This window comes from Syngnathus typhle, linkage group LG1 (genome assembly GCF_033458585.1).
Source record: "Syngnathus typhle isolate RoL2023-S1 ecotype Sweden linkage group LG1, RoL_Styp_1.0, whole genome shotgun sequence".
NCBI lineage: Eukaryota > Metazoa > Chordata > Actinopteri > Syngnathiformes > Syngnathidae > Syngnathus > Syngnathus typhle.
The window spans coordinates 9,665,003-9,688,459 of record NC_083738.1 but is presented as its reverse complement, the minus strand read 5'-3'; the positions used below and the strand labels follow the sequence as shown (position 1 = coordinate 9,688,459).

Genomic DNA, 23,457 nt, shown 5'->3' with positions numbered 1-23,457 from the left:
TACAAAGTTGCGGGGCTTGTTGGCAGAAAAGGGTTAGAAACTGTGTGTTTTGCTGTTTCTTTGGCTTTTGTGTGTGCTACTTGGGGGATGACCATAGAAAGGGAACTTATAGCGATGACATGTGACACGTTGACAGCATGTTGTAAAAGTTGACTAACAGTGACATAATTTAACTCACATGTGAAGACGACAAGGATGGCGCGGAGCAGCAGGTTGACGGTCAGTTCCCATTGCTCTGACACGCGGGCTACGATCGATGGGATAAGAATCTCAGCAGGGACGTAAAACTGCAGAGCGAAGGTGATAAAGATGCCGAAGCAGTAGAGCAGCTTGACAGCCTGGTAGGTCCTGGATGAAAATGAGAGAGAAGAAAGAAAGCCAGAGCATGTATTGTGTTGTATAACAAAGCATCAGCGCCTTCTATTTTTCCTTCTTGTGTGATGCCAACACAAAAGGGAGAAAGAAAAACACTGCGTCCATCCATGCAGAAGAATATGGATGGATGGATTATTATGATATTAGGAATGAGAGAGAGGAAAATAGCTCTACTGTTTTAAACTTGCAGTTCTATGCCAGAGGAAACAAGCATTCAGTCTTTTCCAAAGTCAATCACTTAACCCAGACATGTCCAAAGTCCGGCCCGCGGGCCAAATCTGGCCCCCAATCAGATTTCATACGGCCCGTAGCTTCGGTCTTATAATGTATTATTTATGGACCGCCTGCACTGTCAAACTGAATAAAAAAAAAAAAATTAACCTTGAACCTGTAATTCCTCCTATTACCAAAGGGTGGCAGCACCACCACTCGCCGCTCATTTCTGCCATGGCGACTGCAAAGAAGACGAGGACAGTTGACATTGAGGGCCGTCGCTTTCAAGAGAAATGGGAATTACAATACTTCTTCGCTGAAAATCAAGGCAATTGTGTTTGTCTAATTTCTAAAGAGACGGTTGCCTTGTTTAAGGATTTCAACCTAAAGAGACACTAGTAGACTAAACATGCTGACACATACGACAAGCTAACAGGGAGTAACCGCGCTGATAAAGTGAAGCAGCTCCAAGCTGAAATGGCATCACAACAGCGATTCTTCACGCGGGGCTGTGAGTCAAAATTAAATAAAAATTAAATATTACGAAGTGGCCATGTTAATACTGTTGATGTTATAAACCTGTAGACATGACACAAACTATTACTTTCTGAAAGATATTGTAAATGACAAGAGCAAAACTCAGTTTTAGTTTTAATAATAACAGACAAATTTGCATTACTTATAACTCCTGTTTAAAATGTTCATGAGGCAAAAATAATTTTAAAGTCATGTAAATGTAAGGTATTTCAAATAGTTTGTTCAATGTTATCCGACTCTTCAGATATCAATGAAAGGCAGAATTTGTGTTTTTAGAGTTGTTCACATCTGCCTGAATGGCTTATATTTGGTTATTTTGTCATTTGAAAAATAAAGACAATTGTGACAATGAAATTCGTTTTATAACAGTGTGTATTTGCATGAAGTTTTTAGAGTTAAAAAATGTCTGAAAAAACTATTGGCCCGGATCCCTTCACTTTATTAAATCTGTCCCTCCTTGCAAAAAGTTTGGACACCCCTGACTTAACCCTTTAACGTTCGAGCGTACCGAATGTTGGAGAGTTGCTATGTAGAGAACAGACTGGATGATTTGCATCACCAACTTGCACTTATGTCAAACACACAAAAAGATAATGCTTAAGGGTTTTAAAAGCAGGATGATTTTGAGGTGCTGGCTTCACACACCGGAGAACGCCATTTTTTTTTTTAAACAAATGTTTCTGCTGGTAATATGTCCACATTTCTTTATACAGTTGCTTCTTAAATCAAAAGCCTTTTTCTGAATAGTGCATGCACAGCGCTGCTCACAAAATGTGCCAAGACCTCTCAAATTCTTACCAGCAGTTAGGCAGGTTGAGGGTGATGCTGCCGCCGATGTCAGCGCCAAAGCACATATACCCGATGGTGCCCAGGCTGATGTAGAGGAAGGTGACGATGCCCATTCCCAGGTAGAGGACTAGAGAGAAACTCTGCGGCCTGTGCATCTTGTTCTCAAGTGGGAGGACCTAGAGACAAAAGCAAGAAGTGCGCATCTAAGTATTTGCTGTGTGTGCGTGTAAGAGCCTTCTTTGTTGTTCCTACACGTACCACTCCGATCCCTTCAAAGGCGAAGATGGCCGTACCAAAGAAGAGCGGATAGTTTTTGGCTCGGCCTACCATCGGAAGGTCGATGGGGAATTTAATGTGCTGGAAGGAGGAAAAAAATGCAAGAGAAAACTAATTATTTGTACTGTTTATTTTTATTTTTTATTATCTAACTAGAAAAGCCTCAGTGAGATTAAAAGGTCCTTTACAATAGAATAACCACACTCGGGACTTGCATACCATGCATACCTAACCAGGGCTTGGAACCCAGTCAAAAAGTGCATCACAAAGAAAACAAAAACATTTAGGTCACTCTTAGTTTTAAGTTAAAAGCAGTGAATGTGGCTCTTAACGAAGGAAATAGAGCTGATCGTGTACTGTAAAGGCCGGCCATTAGAGGGTACTGGGCTATTGTTGATGACATCTTGTTGCATCACCTTTTTTCTTTATTTCCTGGTCACGTTTACTCTGGAGCTATACACGTAGCTCGTCTCGCATTGCCAACTTTGCCTCTGTCAGGGGTCCCATTTTATCTATTATTAGTTGTGTGTTGCTAGTGTTCCCCTGCACATTAAGTTTATTATGGTCGTCACTGAGATTTATACATGTTTGTATGTTTGCAGAGCTCCTTCATTTCGGTCAATGAAGGTAATATTAATAAAAGGTATGCGTACCCAAAGAACCATCTCTTTCCTAACAATATTATTTGTGTATATTCTCTAACAAATGGTAATTAAACATTTTAAAAAACCTGCGTTTCATATGCAGTGCGGCTTACATATGAACAAAACAAGATTTTCCCCTAAATTTAGCTAGTGCGGTTTATAATCAGGTGCTGCTTAGAGTCCGGAAAATACGCACAACTCACAATTGAAAACCTTAACACTAGAATGAAACCATAGCCCAAGTTTTTCCTGTAATACTTACTATTAAATTATTCTTCAGGTTTGTTCTTGAAACTCATATGTCTAAGACCAATAGTCCACAGATAAGACAGCTTTTTTTTTAGTAATTCAAATAGATTTGACAAGCAAGGGGGGCAAAAAATCAATCTAAAGTTTTTGTTGGACTTGTTGGAAAAATTCCCTTCACCATTCAAATGTTTAATCAAAGTTGTGATTCGCTGTCTGTGCCCAACCACTTTACTTTAAGTGCCAAAGTGGACAAATAGCTTTTTATGCAAATTTACAGCAGGCATATCTCACAGGCATTCATAAAATTTAGACATCTGACCAACTCACACGTAGTGAGTGAGCATTGAACTCCCCCACCTCAAAAAAATATATTATACTGTGTGTGTGTGCGTGCGTGTATAAATATCCACACACACCATATATATGTTAAATTGTGTGTATACATGCGTGCGTATGTACGTAAGTATGTTTGTATGTATGCATGCATGCATGCATGTCTCTATGTACCCCTCAACACTCGGTGCTGTTTACCGTGATGGAGTAAAAGTAGATGAGGACCAGGCTGGCGGCCATCACCAAGTTGGCGATGAGCGAGAGTGGCGCCAGGTACTTAAGGTTGGGCATAAAGACCAGCAGGATGAAGGCAGGCAGGAAGCAAAGCATGTAGAGGCGTGAGTCAAAGCTGGGCACCAGCACCTGCGTCTGGTTGCCGCCGTCCACCTGGCAGTTGAAGGTTGTGGCGTTGGCCGCTTCCACCACCTGCCGGAAAGGAAAAACAAGGCAAATGCACTTACTACTTTTGACGGTATCAGACGGATTGAATAAGTCATTTTGATGCTATGTGAGTTGGATGAGATTAAAGTAGCCATGTATTCCACTATATCGTGTCCAGCCACACGCTCTTTGACTTGTGAGTGAGTGTGTGGATGAGGTGCTTCGTACGGTCATATCATCCATTTCAAGTTGAAAATGTATTTGACAAAAAAAAATTGGGGTCCATGACCCGACCGCGTTGGAAAGTCGCATAGGATTGAAGCGAGTAAAATCGAGATTTAGATGTATAAATAATGAACTGTTATGAACAGTCAAAAACCATGTCCAAAAAAAAGTTTTAAAAAGGCTTTATTGAGATTGAGTTGCGATGATGAATCGACATTTTACCCACAGTGCAGATAATGGATGGATGGATGCCATTTCAACCGCAATTGTAACCAAAATGTGTTTTATTTTAATCAATATGCTTCATAATACACAAATATTTCTTGAACATGCCATAAGGTAAAACATTTTAGATTAACAACTAGTCAAACGGCACGTTTTTCCTAAGAGTCTTTACACGATCAGAATTTGTGGGGCAGATAACTGCTCAATGATCCCATCAGAAGATGGAGCAACAAGTCTTAAATAAGTTATTTTATTTATTCATTCATCCATACATTCATTTTAAAAACAGACAGTGTATATTAATAAATATTTACACACAAATATGCCAGATTATAACCATTGGCTGTAGTCCCTTGTCGCGTTGATGTAAAATTTTAAATCAGGCTGTGAAATGATTTTTAGAACTGATTATTCTAACAATCCCCTCCCTGAGCCATCACCTTATCGTGGTGGACATGTTTGGGTGACCAACGATCGTAGGAGCTAATTTGCCTGGGGCAGTCAAAAGCACAACTCAAAAGACCCCGATGGTGAATAGGATACATGTGCTTTGTGGACTTGGAGAACGCCTCGGTGGGGGGTTGTTCAGGAGTACGGGGTACCGCAATCCCCGATACAAGCGTATCATTGAGTGCAGATAGTCTGACTCACTGAGGGGGTAATGACTCACGGAGTATATACGTTTGTTTGTTTATTTATATTTATATATATATATATATACACCGTATTTTCCGCCCTATTAGGCGCACCGGGGTATAAGGAGCACCTTCAATGAACGGCCCATTTTAAAACTTTGTCCATATATAAGGCGCACCGGCCTATAAGGCGCATAAAATAGAAGTTTTACTGCAACAAACTGAGGTTGACTAGGGTTGCGGTATGCACCCACTAGCCAATAACCAACGAGCCTTCTGTAAACAATCGCGTTTCTCAAACGATCTCCTATAAAATGATTGAAACTGACTAAAGTTTAATCTAACGCATTGGTACTACTTACCTATGTTTCCCTTCCATATCGATCCGTAGATTTACTCGAAACATGAACAGAGCAGCCTATTTTGACAGGAAATAGCCTCGCGCGTATAGCAGCTACCGTTATAGCGTTAGCCATCCGCAAAAACCCATGACCCTCAGCTCGTAATCTCCCATGAGCCTCAGCAAAGTGTAAACAATCGCGTTTGTCAAACGAGCTCCTATAAAATGATCAGAACTGACTAAAGTTCGATCTAACGCATTGGTACTACTTACCTATGTTTCCTTTCCATATCGATCCGTAGATTTACTCGAAACATTAACAGAGCAGCCTATTTTGACATGAAATAGCCTCGCGCGTATAGCAGCTATCGTTATAGCATTAGCCATCCGCAAAAACCCATGAGCCTCAGCTCGCAATCTCCCATGAGCCTTAGCAAAGTGTAAACAATCGCGTCTCTCAAACGATCTCCTATAAAATGATCAGAACTGACTAAAGTTCGATCTAACGCATTGGTACTACTTACGTATGTTTCCCTTCCATATCGATCCGTAGATTTACTCGAAACATTAACGGAGCAGCCTATTTTGAAATGAAATAGCCTCGCGGGTACAACAGCTATTCGGTGACGCCCCCTGACTACAGTTACCGTAATGCTGGGAAGCGATGCGACCTTGTAATTTACTAGTCGTACTAAAACGTACTAAAACATCAACAAATCAACAAATTCATCACTTGATCCGTATATAAGGCGCACCGGACTATAAGGCGCACTGTTGACTTTTGATAAAAATTTAGGTTTTTAGGTGCGCCTTTTAGGGCGGAAAATACGGTATATATATATATTATATATATATAATATATATATATATAATATATATATTATTTTATTTTTTTTGCCGTGAGTTCCTCTAATGAACCCTGGTCCAAGCTGCACTTAGTCGCCCTGCTCCTTTCCACACTCCATCCGTGACAAGATTTTCTTCAAAAATTGTTGTACCATGATTTTCTCACAAAAAAAAGTGCTAATGGGACGTCAAACGCTTTGTGGTGGGCTCTATCTAGTGTGGAAACTGAGAAGTGCAACAGAGCTCAAGCTTCTTGTGCGGGCCATATTCAATTATGTTTTCAGAATTTGCTGCGGGCCAATAAAAACTGGAGCCCGCGGGCCGTAGTTTGGCTAGCGCTACTGTAGTGAGTACATATAATAATAATAATAATAATAATAACTGGGATTTATATAGCGCTTTTCTAGGTACCCAAAGTCGCTTTACATGTGTGTGTGTGGGGGGGGGGGAGGAGGGAGGAAAAAGAACAACATTATTGGGAAAGAAAACTAAGAAAAAAAAGAAAGAAAAAAAAGAAAATAAGAAGAACAAAGAAACACCAAGGGCAGGGTCAGTTAGGAAAGGCTAATGTGAACATATGTTGTGTGTTTGTTACCTGCTTGACATTGTCACTTAGGAAGACAAAGTAAACGCAGCAGAAGCCAAGCTGGGTTATGATAAGAAACAAGTTGACTATCCGTCTGGAAAAAAAAAAGGCACACGGATTGATCATGACAAGCTTAAACAAGTGTAGAATTGACTGCAATACAACAACCGTTATAATACAACACAACACAACTTACTACTGTATTTTCCACACCATAAGGTGGGCTTAGAAGCCTTTGATTTTCTCAGAAACCAAAGGTGCGTCTTTTAACAAGATGCGCCTTTTGTGTGGACCGAATTCCAAAATCTATAAATGATGTAGTGTGGCTGCCGCCACATGCAGGGCCGTAATATGCAGAGATGGGGACTCGAGTCACTGTGACTTGGACTCGAGTCGACTCGAGTCGCTGTTTTGATGACTTGTGACTTGACTTGACATAAATTAAAAAACTTGAGACTCGACTTGGACTTGGAAGTTAAAGACTCGGGACTTGACTTGAAACACGATGACTTGAATGACTTCAGTGTTATTTAGTTTATGTTTTCAGTTTGAATATAAAATTAATAATACATTTAAAAAAGTATTGATACCACGGTAGGAGCGCAGGCTGAGAATGGCGTTGTCATGATTGGATCGCTACCCTGTCAATCAATCAGTCGTGCCCTCTCTACCTACCTAACGTGTTTATTGGAGAATCACGCCCCTTCATATCAGACAGCACAAACTTGTCAGAGGGAGCGGTACCGCGAAGGCAAAAGACGGACAGTACAGTGCAAGATATGCAACAGAAACATTTCAGACAGCCAGACGACAACTTCAAACTTTGTCCGTTTGAAGTTTATAGAGCTCTGGTGTCTCCAGATGTTACAGATGAAACATAAAATGTTTCTAATGCTCTTTAATGTGTTTCTTCTTTCAGATTTTGTTCAGATTATTTTTTCATATTTGCAACTCAAATGTGTCAGACGCTGTCGGCAGAGATTCATTTGTTTAGATTGAGCTGTCAATCATTGTATGAGGTAGTTTCTTTTTTGTTTGAGTCCATGGTGTATTTTACTGAATATCAGTAATTACAGTGCAAATCCAAATTATTGTCATATTTTTTAAACAGGTTAGACACATTGGACAATGACGGTTACTTAAAGTTACTTATAGTATCTTGTCATTTCACATTACTAAAATCAGATTCTGCGGGTAAAATTGCAATAATAAGGTGACTTGACTTGGACTTGACTTGACCTATTTAAGGACTTGACTTGGACTTGACCTATTTATGGACTTGACTTGACTTGCCCAAGAAAGAAAATGACTTGGGACTTACTTGAGACTTGAAGGTTAAGACTTGAGACTCACTTGAGACTTGTACATGTGTGACTTGGTCCCATCTCTGGTAATATGTACTGTAATTTCCGGACTATAAACCGCACCGGACTATAAACCGGACTATATCTACGCAACGCAAAAAGCATTAGGACCCTCTAAAATGGCAACGACAAAGAGACATATGCTTACAAGGAATAATTCAAGCTTTCTGGAAAGCCAGGATCATTGCCAAAGCGCAACGTGACAATCACAAGACAATGACGAGATGGAATTTGGCATCTTTAATGGCGAATTTACACAACGGTTTAATTTGGATACAGAAGATGAGGGCTTGGATGGATTTGCGTATGAATATCGATCAACAATAATGTGAGTACAGTACAGTACAGTACATAGTTACCGTTTTTTTCCATGTATAATGCGCCCCCATGTATAATACCCTAAAAATGGCATGTCGATGCTGGAAAAAAGCCTGTACCCATGTATAATACGCACCCAAATTTGACTTTTTTTTTTTTTAAAGTCCCAATGATCGTCACACACGCGCATGGGTGTGGTGAAATTTGTCCTCTGCATTTGACCCATCCCCGTGTGATTTTGATCCATCCCTTGGGGGAGAGGGGAGCAGTGAGCAGCAGCGGCGCCGCGCTCGGGAATCATTTGGTGATCTAACCCCCTAATTCCAACCCTTAATGCTGAGTGCCAAGCAGGGAGGCAATGGGTCCCATTTTTATAGTCTTTGGTATGACCCGGCCGGGTTACTTAAGTCCGTAAACGTAAAATTATTTCAGAAAAAAGATCATCTTTGGGAACAACCAGATGTTATTCTGCCGGTCAGTATCACTGCGCATGCAGTAGCAAACTCGATAGCAAAGAAATATGTGAGACTCTCAACGGGATCACCAATATTTGAGTGATGTTCCAGATATTTATCACAATTACTTTACCAAGTCTGTGTTTTGAGTTCCTCCAATAAACCCTGGTCCAAGCTGCACTTGGTCGCCCCGCTCCTTTCCACACTCCATCGTGACGAGATTTTCTTCAAAAATTGTTGTACCATGATTTTCTTCAAAAAAAAAAATAAAAAAATTGTACCCATGTATAATGCACACCCCAGATTATAGGACAATAAATTAGTTAAATTTTGCGCATTATACATGGAAGAAAACGGTAAATAGTAGAATAAAGTACAACCAAACTTGCTGTCTTGCTCCTGTGACGTTTTGCGTTTATTGTAAGTGATGCCATGCATGCGCCCTATAATGAATGCGGTGCACCCTATGTGTGAATTAAGTGCAGAACAGCCACCGCAATTGAGTTTGCGCCTTTTAACCAGAAGTGTCGTATGGTGTGGAAAATACGGTACTCATACTGTAGAGACATTTTTAACTTACTTTCCCCAGTGCGAGTGTCTCCTGAGCCACGACACATTCTCCATGCCATACTGGACCGCCTCGCCATAGGTCAGAGACTGCCTGTTCGTCCTGAAAAGGCAAAACAATTTTTACAAGGACATTTATGAAAGTCTAGACTAAGATTATTATAGCTATTGAAAAATAACTACAACTACAATTGGGGGAAAAACATTTTGTTAACAAAACAAAATCACTTTTTGAACAAGAAAGGGACAGCTCCTTTCATGCGGAATTGGTTCAGAGATTAAATGATCTTCGCTTTGTTGTTGTTTTTAATCTACAAAAGAAGCCACTTGGCAAAATTGGTGCCAGCACAGTTAAAGGTTATAACAGTTTTTGATTTTTTAACTTTGACTTTTGTTTTTAAAACACAAATAATTTTAATTGAGTTTGTATGTTTTTTTTTCTTACTTGGCACTGAGGTGGTGAGAACAGTCGACCAGTACCCTCATACAGTGCACCGCAATGAAGCCAATGCACAGCAGGGTGAGTGGACCCAACTGGACATACACACCACAAGAAAACACATACAAACACACACGCACAAACACACACAAAGACATTTGAAATATTAGAAGTATTCATCAATCTCACGGTTTAAAAATGGCTTGCTCTTTGATGATACAATTATGTCATTTTTGGGGTTTCCTGAAAAGGGACTATTTTGGAGTTATAACGCTTTCACCAGCAACTAACCAAAGGCATTAGTTTATCAAGAGAGGCCCAGCCCGTGAATAGTGAAATTCGGTGTATAACAGACGCCTATTCATATAAAGGGCGTGCTTCCAACCTCAATGGGAGACGGACTTCCTGTAAATTTTAGAGAATAGTTTCTTGATACTTTAGTGCAGGGGTCACCAACTATACAAGTCAGGGGGGCAGAAAGTCCTCTAGGGGGCCGGACCCACAAATAAAAATTAAATTAAATTAAGTTTTGGCATAATAACTATTTCATGTTTATTGTCTATATCTTATTTTCCATTTAATTACAAAACTGAAGGCATTTTTAGCCTTTATAATCTCAGTTGTTTTGAGTTGCTTTTGTGTTAACCACATGATATTTCCTCTTTGAGCCTCAAAATGTTGAGTAGGCTTGCTGTCGGGCGATGATCACTGCTTTCCTGGGTCTGCTCACAACACGTCTATAGAATTTCATGTTAAGTGAAACTGGGTAGGACAAATTTGTCTTTAAACTAGAACAGGAAATGGCCATTATAACTATGACCCTAAAAATAGACGCTTCTAACCTAAGTTTGAGTGCAATGGAGCCCAAATTGACAAGCTTCCAGTCAAAATGTGAGACTCCATGTGTGTTCTCTGGCATGGTTTTGTCTACTCATGATAGACATGCCAAGTGAATTTCATGTAAAAAGCTTTGCGGGTTAATTTAAAGGATGCTCACCACCAGGCCTGCATTCTTGACCGCCAACGGCAGACCCAACAGCCCGGTGCCAATGTTGCCCTTCAGCAGGTGGATCAGAGTCTGACAGAAACTACACAAAAAAAAATAATAATTTGCCCATCACACAACGAGGCTATATGCGGACGCATTTCTATTGGGCTACGTACGAGGTTCCCGTTTGCGTGCCGATCCTCTCGTAGTGACGCTGTGTTCGTGAGGGTCCTGGAGGGGAAGGACAGAGAGCATCCAATTCGGACGGGTTTTGATCAGAGGACAAAGACCCTGTGAAAGGGTGAGAAGACAGACCTCAGCAACACATCCTGCCGCCACTCATTATCTTCTAGACAAGAAATACAAATGCTTAAGAGTTACAAATTCTAGAAACTAAACATCTGACTGCTAGCAACACTGACTGTGCTTTTGTAAACTAGCTTCAGACTCTGTTTGCAACTACTATATGTTCTTCGAAGTCCTAGTGTACATCGATGGGAAAAACTTCAAACTACAGAAACGGCTTAATACCGTAATTTTCGGACTATAAGTCACGTTTTTTTTCATAGTTTGGGTGGGGGGTCGACATATATATGTTTTTTTTCACTTTTTTGGGCATTTTATGGCTGGTGCGACTTATACTCCGGTGCGATTTATAGTCCAAAAATTACGGTATGTATTACTGTATAATTAAATATACATGCACATACTGATTAAAAAATATCTTCCAAATAAACACAATTAATCACCCAGCCCTAACCTACAGACCATTGCTTCTGTCAATTTCCTTAAGTCAATTGTGGCATATAGACATGTGCTGATCAACGCATTTGCCACATAGAAATGTGCTGGTCAACACATTTGCCAAAATGCCGCCGTCTGATGCTCAAGGGGAAGTGAGCACTGACTGGTGTGAACGTGATAAGAGATGACTGCATATTTTTGCAACGGCAGGAGGAATATGCACTCGTGATGTTAGACTTCAACGAGTCAAGTGAACACGATGCCAAGAACATGTATGGTCACATGACATGGTGGTCACCTGTGGTCTCACTTAAAAGTGCTTCAATAAAAAACGTATAACGATAATAAATGCACAATGAAACTCCGTACATGACAAGTAGTAAAGTTGTAGCGCCAGTACCGAAAGAAAAACCATGAAACTTATCAAACTCAGATAATTATAGGCCAATTACTTGAGCAAGTATATTATCAAAACCTTCAGAGCAATTTTTTCTCTCTCAAGATTCTGTTCTTGCTGTTATGTTTCTATCCGTTTTGACACGACAAAACTAATTCTGAGAACAAAAGAAGTCGTGTTTTGCCTCAAACTAAAGACAGCACTCAGCAAGTGTCACACTTGGTAGGAGAATGTTAAATGTAGCATGCCGCCGTGGTGTTATCATGCATATGTCGAGCTTTAACATCCTCATTGTAACAGTGCAGTGTCAGGCTTTTAGCGACACCAACAAAATACCTCAATGGACTGTATGCACGCATCAATTCCACATTTGGGGAACTGAACACATGCTAATGTTGTGGCTATAGCATCAAACTCTGTGAAACACACTCCCAATTTGCAGAAATTACATCAAGTTACCATAAATTACGTTTGACTTCATTATTTGCTCGAGTTATCCAAGTGTCGACGATGTGATCTCTTTTCTGTTTGATGGTGCATGCAGGCTTATTTTGACACGCTCAACCCAGCTTTGTTTAGAGGGCACAAAAACAACAACGAAATAGAATAGAAAGCTTTAAACGTCACATTCGATGGTGGACTGCAGATGCAAATAAATAAGCGACCATCAATAATAACATAATAATGACAAGAATATAGTCCTAACCGCAGGATGAAGATACCTGTTTCCAGAGAAGGTGAGGAAGAGAACGGGGGTGAGAAAGAGCGCAGCTTCGTGACAGACTACCTTCGTCTAGTTCATTCAGAGTGTATAAACGTTATATTTATTCTATCTAGTTGTTATGATTGTGAACGTCCAAAATTCGTACGCAGTTCAATGTTATCGTCCATTCCCGGAATCATGTTATCTCAAGATGTCAAAGCTTAGGGCATCTATCTACAACGATTACATAATGTCCAGCATCCAATGTGTCCCATGGACCTGGTCCACATTACATAGATAGGCGGCTTGCTCACTGGTAGCACCCTTCAGTCTTTTTGAAAAAAGCACTCGTGAGCTCTAGCGTCTTAAGTGTACTATTGTAAGTCATACAATATTATAGGTCAAGCGTTAGCAATATGGTAGTGGAGTTCACTGTACCTGCATCCGGCATGTACGCAGAAAAGTCTATTTGCTAATGGAGGCGCCATTAGCATGCTTGCAGTCCCCATATGCCCAGTCTTATCTGTTCAGCATTTGGCGCCTATGACTAGGGCTGTCGCAATAATCAATAAAACAATGAATTACACGATAATTAAACATGAGCTCAATACGTTTGTCAGGCTGGATAATTCTGTACCAAAGACAATTGGTGATGAGTTAACTTGTATCGGTCACAAGTTGCTACTGAACCCCAAGGCGCCTGTTTAGCGTAATGAATAAGCATTCCTTTACAGTCACTTTACAGGCGGGGCACTTGTCGCATCAGAGTTCAGTGTGAAAACCCATGAGTGATGGAGACAGAGATTTGAAAAAAATTAAATTAGCGGTGGTGTCTGCAGCGTGGTTCACCCGGAAGGATATTCGGCACGAATTTAGCCCCGGATCTCCCCTCCCGACATTCGTAGTTCCACCCCGATTCTCGTAATGATAAGATAGATAGTTAAGATAAACTTACCAGATAAAATCAAGTAAACATCAAATAAAATTTCCGCTTCGATTAAATAATCTTATATCGTTTGTAAACATCCAAGACACTTCATACCTTCCCCTTGAACGTCATCGCTGGAGGACATCATGTTGGCAGTGTGTCTCCCAACCTCTCGGGTTCTAGAAACTTTCCGTCAGCGAGTTCAGCATGGGTGTCGCTTATCTGTGGGGAAGAATTCAAATGTATTTAACGTCAGCAAACAAAGCTTGTTAATGACCACCTTTGCAATAAAGACAGACTAAGGCACAATTACATTCTTGAGCTTACAAGACTTGGAGTCAAACAGTGACAGCTTCAAAAGAACCTGCTTTATAGCCAACCAAATAAAATGAAAAGTCAATGTTTTGTTGGTTTCTTGCCTAAGGCCTGGATCTGCACGCGTGGTGGCTGGGGAGTAGCGGTTGCGCGTGCACGTCTCAGAACAGAAACACCAAATAAACATTTTGCCCCAATTATATGAATTTTGAGATCGTCTGGAGCCAAAATTGTAATCATGATTAAAATTCCCAACGGAAAAACACATTTTCCCTGCCAGTAGGACTTTAGTCACAGTGTACCACCAGAGGGCAAAGTGTCTTTATGATGATCAAATCAGCTCTTCGGTTTTACTACAGTAGTCCAGCAGTAAACGGGAGCAAATATAACTTTTAATAGGCTATATGAGCAAATACGTTGAATGTTTCCTATTATGATCACAGACACGAAAATACAGACAGTATCAGTATTAGCAACAACAGCAGCAACAACAACAAATGCACCAACAGCAGATTTCCCTTTGAGACTGCTTGTGATTTAGGGCTATACAAATAAACTTGACTTGACTAGCAGAATTTGGGACGTAAAGGAAAAAAACTAAACATTATAATAATTATAATAATTATAATAATAATTCATTTAATTTATCTAGCGCTTTTCAATGAACCAAAGACGCTTTACAGGGAATAAAAAGGGTGGGGACGTACGGGGGGTGGGGAGACAATAGGATATAGTTAATAACAGGACATTGGTCAGCAGTGCGAAGGAGATGGATGGAGGAGCAGGAGGGGCGGGAGCGGAGGTTGTTGAGGTTGGCAGTACGGGAGCTGGGGGTGACGGAGGGTTGGTAGTCCAAAAAGAGGAGATGGGTGAGCCATCGGGGAAGTGCCGGTCCAGATGTAGCGGCGACGGCGAAGGACCCCAGCCTTGTGTAGAAGCAGCAGTGGACCAGGTGGTGATGCCGGTCGACCTCGACTGCACCCGCTCGAACGGCAGGCCCCAACGCACCCAGGGCTCGAAACTAACGATTGCCCGATTGCCCGGGGCAAGTAGCGATGGCAGACGGGCAAGTAGAATTTTTCCTCACTTGCCCGAACTTGCCCTGCCATAATACCATGTTTTCAAGCTGTAAAAAGACAATTTTGTGCATAATTTCTCGCAACTTCTGCCGCTTCTGGTCCGACATTTTGTTTTCTAGGGAGCGGTTAGTTTCTCGTGTAAGTCTGCAATACATTGATAACGGCAAAGCGCTTCGTAATTAAATGCATGCTCCGTCACCCGTCCCTGGCTCTTCTGCGCCTGCGCACCAGCAGAGCTTGTTTCCGGTTGGCGGATACGAAGGCATATGAAGGCAAAACTTATAGTGTTGTCTTTTTTATTGCAAAAATGTGTCGGGCAAGTAAAAATCCACTCCAAAAAAATTCGGGCAAGTAAAATTTTGTTTCGGGCAAGTAAAATTTTCTCCAACTTGCCCGAGGGCAACTTGGGCAAAAAATAAGCTTCGAGCCCTGGCACCACGGCGGCACCCAGCAGAGCCACGGTTGGCGAGCCCGCAGGGAGTGGAGCCCGTCCCCGAGGACGGAAGGCCAGAGAGCCGGGGCAGAGCTGCCGTCAAGTCCACAGCAGGCGGCCACAGGCTCAGAGTCGGGAGACAGGAGGGTCCGGTGGTGGTTTTGGCCAGTTGGCTGTTGCCTAGCTGGCTAACGTAGCTGGTAGTCCGAGGGAGAGGAAACAGATAGGTAAGAGCGGAGCTGCGGGGATGCGAGGTGGACGGAAGACAACACGAGAAAAATAAAAGAAGAGATGGGTGCACTGAAAACGGGATTAAATGTTTAACCCAGGTCTAAAGTCTAACCCAAAGTTTTATCTTAAAAGCTCTTGAATTATTTTAAAATCAAGTACTCCACCGAGTCTCTCATTTCAGTTTTCATACTTTTTTTTCTAAACTTTTTTGTTTGTCCATAAATCATCAACGTACAAACATTCGTGGTAACATCCGTTTTTTTACCCTTTCTCCGTGACATGTCACGTAGAAGTTCTTGTAAACAAGTGAGGATTAGCCTGGCAGGGGTGCAAGGAAAGCCTAGTGGCCCACCAGGATAGTAAAACGCTGGAGGAAATCCTTGTATAAAAATAAAAATAATAATAAATAAAAATAAAAAAACAACGAAAGGGTTGTGTGTTTATGTCAACTGGGATGTCATGAAACAGTCTTTAAAGCATGTGCAAGAAGAGCAGAATTAGTCACGCGCTTGCAGCAAGCAACACTGCATGCAAGGTGGTGTTCAAAGTCAAAGTCTGCTTTATTGTCAATTTCTTCACATGCCAAGACACACAAAGAAATCGAAATTATGCTCCCACTATCCCACGGTGACAAGACATAGTACACAACGTACATACAAGTAAACAACACAAAAAAATAACACACCGCAATGCATGGCCTGTTGTTTTATTGGGGAGCTGGAACAAACTAATGGCGCTTCAGTTCATTTCAGTACAATTTAGCTCGTAAATTAAGGCCCAACTTTAATGAAAATGTCTACCAATAATGTACATTTCTTTCTCCTATTCATTTTTTAAAATCTCATGTTTATGGATACACCTTTTCATCCCGAACAGTAACTGTAATGCTACTTGCCAAGAGGAATCTGTTTGCAGCCCAGGGTCATGTACTAATGACAAACAACTCATTAGTCATGTTTCATTCCAACACTGTTTGTTTTAAGTGAATTTTTAAAACTAGCCCAACCCAACTCAAAATCACAAAACAGACATGGTAATAACTGAGATTATGGCACTATTTATACTCGGGCTGAACGATTAAGTTTAATTGCCTCCCGCCGTCAATATAGTGATTGCAATTTAATATGCGATCTTTTTTTATTCAAAGTCACCTTTTCGCATATTACACTAACAATACACTAACAATAAACAAATCTGTATGACAATAAATAACAGATTGATTAAACAAAACAGTATCTAGTTTCTTCTATGTTTGGTTGACGCCGAAATAAAGGCAAATGAACCACGGATTAATATGAGATATTAAATAATAATGATCATATTTATTTATCTACTTGAATTACAGTTTGAGTCAGACTTTCAACGCACCTCACGAAATTCTACACAAAAGTGTGGCAGCTACAATAATAAAACCAAATGTCTGGCATTATTACTACAATTTTTCATGTTTCATGAAACTGCATAAACATGACCTGTTCAACATAAGTAAACCCAATCCGGTAACAAGCAGCCAGTCTTCTCCCATTGCCAAATCACTGGATGGGCACAGGCCAGGAATATTCCCCCGACGAGAAGGCTTCACCTTGGAGGTGGCTACGCGGACCAGAAACATTGAAACCGCACTACTAGCCAGTATAACGCAAAGATAACACGACTCGGGTGATCTAAAAATAGGATTCGTGACGACAGGTTACATGAAAGCGACAAATTAATCCCGCCAATTTCAACCTGTTACGACCGTGCTAGCCATCAAATAGTAAAACAACCAAATTCAACGAAGCTAGTCGATGTTAGCCATCCTTGAGACAGTTAACGCGGATTGCCAGTGCGCCATACACAATAATTTTTGTTCTATTACCTCAGTAAAAAGAGTCGTCCACTCTGTCGACCGTCGATGCGGTGCTTAAGGGTCCCCGCTAATGTCTCCAAAAAGCTTTTGTGCTCATCTTGCCCTTGTGGATTTGACAAATCGCAGAGAGCGTCTGCCTTCGCTCGGATGCCACGAAAAGTCGGCCAGAAGCCAGCCGCGAGGTCACGTGACACGAACCGGGAAGTAGACTCCCGTGTGCGAAAACGTACTGTTGCTATGGAAACAAAAATGTTTCTTTTTTTTTACGGCCACACGGCCGTAGGACCATGTAAAAAATACAAACACATTTTTGAATTCGCCAAAACCTTTTTTTTTTTTTTTTTTATGTGGCATTTGTTGTTTTTTTGTTTGGTTTTTCTCTTCATGAGCAATGTTTTGACTTCAGTTGCAGTTGCAATAATAAATCTGCGGAGGGCAGCAAAGCTCCATCAAACACCATTATGGACGCAACCCAAAGGTCAGCATGAAGCTGTTAAGATATGAATGAATAATAAAAATCGTATTACCATGAATTTCATTATTTTATTTGGACCACTTTGCAGTTACACAGTGGATTTGAGTTTCCTATGTTATGAAAGCAATTTAGTGACTTTTTGTCCGAAAAGCTGTTTTTCTTATTTGGGTTTTCTCCTTCCTGAAATGGACATGCAGCTTTTGTATCTAGATCTACATTGTTTTTAGGCAACTGTACCAGGGGTATTCACGTTTCAGCAAGTGCACTATAAAATCACTGTATTCTTGTGGCGAATGAAGAAAAAAATGGAATCAGGGTTTTTATTTCAACATTTTAGATACATTTCTAAAACAAAAAATCCCGATGCAATACTCCTATTATAAAGAACAAGTTCACACATTTCCATTTGCAACCTATAATAAATAAAAAATAGGGTTGTAACAGGATAAATGGGTTATTCTGGGGCATTTACATTTAGTAACATGCACGGGTCTGTGAATACTAAAAAGGTGGCGAGAAGGGAGAATAATAAGCCTAAAGTTTATGTTTAATGCTGAAGATATTTCTTGGATATTGGATTGGTGGTTGTGGATGTGTCATGAATGATTTGATGTTCATTTAGGAAAATCCTTTCATGACCTGAAAAGCCCATTGAGAGAAACATGCTCTTATTCAGTGATTCCCAACCACTGTTGCCAAACAAACAACGGAATAGTACCTTTGAGTTCAACTAAAGAGGCACACGATTCACTCTGAAAAAGTACAATTTTAAGTAAATTAAAGTTCCCAGCTACATCACGTTGTTGTTTTTTTGCAAGGGTGGGGTGACATCAGGGGTTGAGGTCCCTCCTTGTGAGTGTTCTCATTATGGATTCATGTGTTTGACAGTTTTGTCCCATTCAATAAATGGATGAAAGTGCGCCAACAACTATGTCTCTCCTTGCCCATATACCACGTGCTTAACACCTTCACAGCTGTGGATGTTTATATTACTACAGTTGTACTTGTATTTGAATGTTTTTTCAACTTGAAGATTTGTTAGAGGGTCCAACGCAGCTTGTCTGTTAAATTCATATTTGAAATCACTGTAATGACAAACAGTAGATCTGTGTAGACGGCGGTGTAGCATCACTTTGGATTTTAGGTGGGCACAGCTTTTGAGCAAAGGATAAAGATTAAATTGTGAATCTCTTCTTGTCACATCGATTATGGGGAAAGAAATGGCAACATTTTGGAAAATCAAAAAAGATGATGCAGTTCATGAAGTAAATTGCAAATGGCATTTAAAAAGCCACTGATGTTTGACTCGAGCCATGCAGTAAGTCAGCGTTTCTCACAGCACATTTCATAGTTGTATGATTTTTTTTTTTTTTAAGCAAAATGTTTCAAAAACAAATTATGACACTAACATATGTAGTAGACGCAGGAAGCAATAAAGCAATGTCAGTCAGATGTTGGGTCAAAAGCCAAAGAATAAAAAAATGTTTTAAGTTGTATTAAGTATTGTATTGTATTGTATTGTATTAGCAATGTGACTGACAAGTCAACATGGAATGAGCACGTCAAATGGCTCTACAATAAAAAACAAATATACCCCCACCCCCCTCCACCCACACACAATATGGAGTTTGCAGTTAAAAAAAATGTCACATAGTTTGTAACTGTACACATGACCTTGCAGTAGATTATTTTTTAAATAATCTTTGGAGAAATCATCCTTCTCTGACCCCATCCAATGCCTCCACGTACATTTGATTTTCTGTTATTGTTTTACTGCGCCTGGAGAGACTGAAGGAGTGACCAAAGGGTGCTGTCAATTATTTGCTAAGCATGTACCCTCCCAGCAACACGCTAAAGACATCTCTTTTGGATTTTTAATTGACTATTAACAAATAAATAAATGAAAAAAATAAAAAATAAAATCACAGTGCATTGAAACAGAATCATTTGGATTTACCTAATTCAGAAATGTTCATCGGTTGCACATGATTTAAAATGAGATGAACAGGTGTAATTTTCCCGCGTTTTCGTCAAAAATGAACAAATGTCAGTTTAACACCTTTAAATCTTGTGCAACCAAAAATCAAGCCAATGTGTTTTAACACACTCCATTATGAATAAGTGGGAATGAGAAGTCTTCTACTGACCACACTGCTCTTCTCAAAAAGAAGGCTTCATTTGCTCCTTACACGCTAAGTTTTTAAATGACGTCATTTAAAATGTTACCGTTACTTTGAATCATCAACTTTGAGAACCCCTCAGAATTTCGGCCCATATGCACTTATTGGATATCAGAGAAGAAGTTCTCCAAAGAACTGGCAAAACAAAATGGTCCAGGCGATATGATGATAAATTGTCAAGATATACAGTTTTACTCTAATTTGAAGGCATTTTTTGATCAGATTTTGCAAAGATGACATCACAAATGTTCCACGAAAAAAGGGTATTTTGCGCATCAACAGAAAGACTTAATTTTCAACAGCCGATTTTGGTATTTTGTGCTCAGGTGTAAGTAGCCAGGCCTATCAGTCTCAGCATTTTTATGAAATATTGCCACAATGATGGCTTTTTTTTTAGAAACTTTTTATGGCTGTAAAAAATATATATTTTGCTATGATTTAAATGTTCCTACTTCATGTTTTAAGTCGTCACAAAAGCAAATAATGTTAGAATCAAAGTCACTATCTGTTTGACAAGATTAGTTTTACAAAATCAAATTTTCTCCAGTTTTTAGTCGGAAATCAGTGCTTTTGGTTAAACTGGCCTCTGTAAAAAGATAGAAACTAACCGTGGCCTTTAGGTAGGTTGGTCACTTGTATTGTCACGTAAAACAGTTTTGTGGTCATGAAAGATCAGTCAAAATGCTCAAATTCTGTAAATAGCCTCGAGAACTCTAAATTAAAAATGGCTGCCATTGAACCAGTTGATTGATTTTTTTTCGTGTCGCAACCAAACAAAGGCTTGGAAAACCTGCAAGTTGGGGTGCTCTCAAGTCCAGGTACCACTGTAAAAACTTGATCCCTTAAAAAAGCGACAATGTAACAGGGGAGCACTGAGACTGAATGTTAATTTTGGAATGGGACAAAACAAAAGTTGCACACTGATGACTGTCCACAGTGAAGTCAAGGAGATGAGTAACCACCAGTTCCAAGTATGTGTGTTAAAGATATCAAGGACTCGCTTCACTGTAGCTGGGAGGGGGATTAAAAAATGCTTTTAAGACTGCTTGACCTTGTTCTTTTCCTGGTCATTGACATGCTGCTGATGTTGCGGCTGCTGCTCCTCCCTGCTCTCCTCCCTCTCCGGTCGCTCGTCGCTCTGCCGGGCTATGAGCAGCCGGCAGGTGAGCAGGATGCCGAAGACCAGCGCGTGGGCGTAGCGCTTGAGGGGGTCGCCGACCAGCTGGTGGAAGAACAGCACGGCCAGCATGACCAGCAGCAAAATAAAGTTGGCTACATCCTTGGGCCTGCCCGGCACCAGGGTCAGGACCACGCCGCAGGCCACCTCCAGGGAGCCGATGATCTTGCGGAGCAACACGGAGGTCACACCGATCTTTTTCAGGCCAGGCAGAGCTTTGGCATAGCTCTTGTACGCCCGTTTCTACAGGAAAGCACATAGAACAAATTAAAGTATACAGACTTTTTTCTTCAAACACTACTTCAACATGATTATTGCTAAAAAGATCCACCAATAAACTCATATAGGCCAACATTCCAAAGTGTTAACTCCAAGTTGACACGTCCAAGTTACCGTCACTGTCGGAAGTGCTTATGTTATGTTTTTCAGATGGAGCAGCACACTGTGCATTTGATTACCGTAATGTGCAAACTAATTGGCCTTTTACATTCTATTTCAGTAGGCTATGTGGTTACACGTCACATAAAGCTCTAAACAGGTTTGTAACGCAATTTACTTGTACAGTGAACTCCTGCACATTTGTGGTCAGCACTGGCAAATTTTGGGGTTGACCTATCTTCAAGATTTCACCGACTTGCTCGTTTTGTGCTCAGGCCACAAATAAAAGTTTGCTCTGGCGCCCTCTTGTGGTATCTTGATGCCAAACTACCATGTTAAAATAGGTTGAAGTGCTTATTTACGACAAAATATGTGCTTTTCTGCCATATTGTGGCGTCCTAAAGTCAAAGAACTAGGTTGAAGTGAGTTTAGCAGCATTATTTAAACAAAAGGGGTGCTTTGCCATCGTCTTGTGGCTTCCTGGTGTCAACTCACATATTGAAGTTGATATATATTAGCACGTCCGCCTCACAGTTCAGAGGGTGCGGATTTGATTCCACCTCCGGCCCTCCCTGTGTGGAGTTTGCATGTTCTCCCCGTGCCTGTGTGGGTTTTCTCCAGGCAATCCGGTTTCCTCCCACATCCCCAAAATATGCATGGTAGGCTGATTGAGCACTCCAAATTGCCAGTGGGTGTGAGTGCGAGTGCGAATGATTGTTCGTCTCTGTGTGCCCCCGTTCATGGTGTTCCCAGCCTACTGCCCGATGACTGCTGGGATAGGCACATCCGCGACCCCCGTGGGGACAAAGGGTACAGAAAATGGATGGATGGATATGATGGATGGAGATATAGATCTAGATATATATATATAACTATATATACTGCAGTTATTTGGTCAATTGATTAATATTAGTGAGGCTATTTTAATCTATCTTCGGCCTACTTTGCGCGCTGATGTGTTGGCAGCAGCCATACAACACGTTAATGCCATTCTACAGCGAGGATGTTTCAGAGAGGATCTAAGCGGAGGATATTACGAGATAACGGTGAAATAAAAGAGAACGTTGAGAGCTTATTTTGCGGTTAGTTTAATATTTGGGTCAGCATCCACAGAACAATGGCCTCCCCCCACGTCTCATTCACTCACCATCTCGTTGTACGCGTCTTTGCTGAGCCTCGGCGTCAGCTTAATGGTCCCCATGAAGACGAAGAACAAGCCGAGGGCGAAGGAGAGGGCCACGATGGTGATAGTCCTCGGTGAGGGCATTTTGAATCCCGCTGGAGTTTGCGACGAATGGGAATCGGTTGACCGGATGCTGATGCCCGGATGCCTTGCCAAATAGTGATCCCGCACCTGCAACCTGCTCGTCTTCCGCGGGAGGGCGCGCAGCCTCTTAAAGGGACAGTTGCCGATTTACGATATAACCCGCGGGTGTCCTCGTTTTACGACGTAGTTGCGAATATTAGTAATACACACAAAAAAGTCTTTATTACAGTAGTAATTGCCTAAATACACTTTGAAAAACATTTTTTAAAAAACGGTAATTGAGCGTGCCTTCCTGCTACTGATAATGTAGCTACACTTTTTGACCTTGCATCTTTCTAAACCTTGGGATGTTGAGACCTTCGCATTGTTCCTGATGACCTACTGTACCAACAGACCTACCAAATTTTCACTCATCCATCCATCCATCCATTCGTCCATCCATCCATTCGTCCATCCATCCATCCATCCATCCATCCATCCATCCATCATCCATCCATCCATCCACCTACCCAGCTA

General features: G+C 40.9%; 2 protein-coding genes across 4 annotated transcripts in view; both read right to left on the bottom strand.

Moving 5' to 3' along the window:
• The window catches only part of slc36a1 (solute carrier family 36 member 1), a 28,686-nt gene extending 11,038 nt beyond the window's left edge, over positions 1-17,648 (bottom strand). For 2 of the 3 annotated variants that reach the window (XM_061276806.1, XM_061276821.1), the window contains exons 1-11: positions 17,474-17,648; positions 13,672-13,779; positions 10,962-11,076; positions 10,795-10,885; positions 9,804-9,892; positions 9,372-9,461; positions 6,664-6,748; positions 3,615-3,842; positions 2,173-2,271; positions 1,924-2,090; positions 179-348 (exon numbers count right to left, since the gene is read on the bottom strand). In XM_061276806.1, coding sequence (XP_061132790.1) covers positions 179-348; positions 1,924-2,090; positions 2,173-2,271; positions 3,615-3,842; positions 6,664-6,748; positions 9,372-9,461; positions 9,804-9,892; positions 10,795-10,885; positions 10,962-11,076; positions 13,672-13,705 — 1,168 coding nt within the window. In that variant the 5' untranslated portion in view covers positions 13,706-13,779; positions 17,474-17,648. The remainder of the gene's footprint in view (positions 1-178; positions 349-1,923; positions 2,091-2,172; positions 2,272-3,614; positions 3,843-6,663; positions 6,749-9,371; positions 9,462-9,803; positions 9,893-10,794; positions 10,886-10,961; positions 11,077-13,671; positions 13,780-17,473) is intronic. The other variant, XM_061276813.1, reaches the window with a different exon arrangement.
• Positions 17,649-18,245: 597 nt separating this feature from the next.
• Positions 18,246-23,016, bottom strand: tmem35 (transmembrane protein 35). Its single transcript, XM_061291058.1, has 2 exons — positions 22,822-23,016; positions 18,246-21,539 (listed from the first exon to the last, which is right to left on the bottom strand). The coding sequence occupies exons 1-2, from the start codon at positions 22,939-22,941 to the stop codon at positions 21,156-21,158; spliced, it is 504 nt and encodes a 167-aa protein (XP_061147042.1). The 5' UTR covers positions 22,942-23,016; the 3' UTR covers positions 18,246-21,155.
• Positions 23,017-23,457: the final 441 nt, after the last annotated feature.

Coding starts and splice junctions, on each gene's coding strand:
- tmem35 (XM_061291058.1), bottom strand. CDS start 22,941: ATGCCCTCACCGAGGACTATCACCATCGTGGCCCTCTCCTTCGCCCTC. Junction 21,540..22,821: donor AAGACGCGTACAACGAGATG/GTGAGTGAATGA, acceptor GCTTTCCTGTAG/AAACGGGCGTACAAGAGCTA.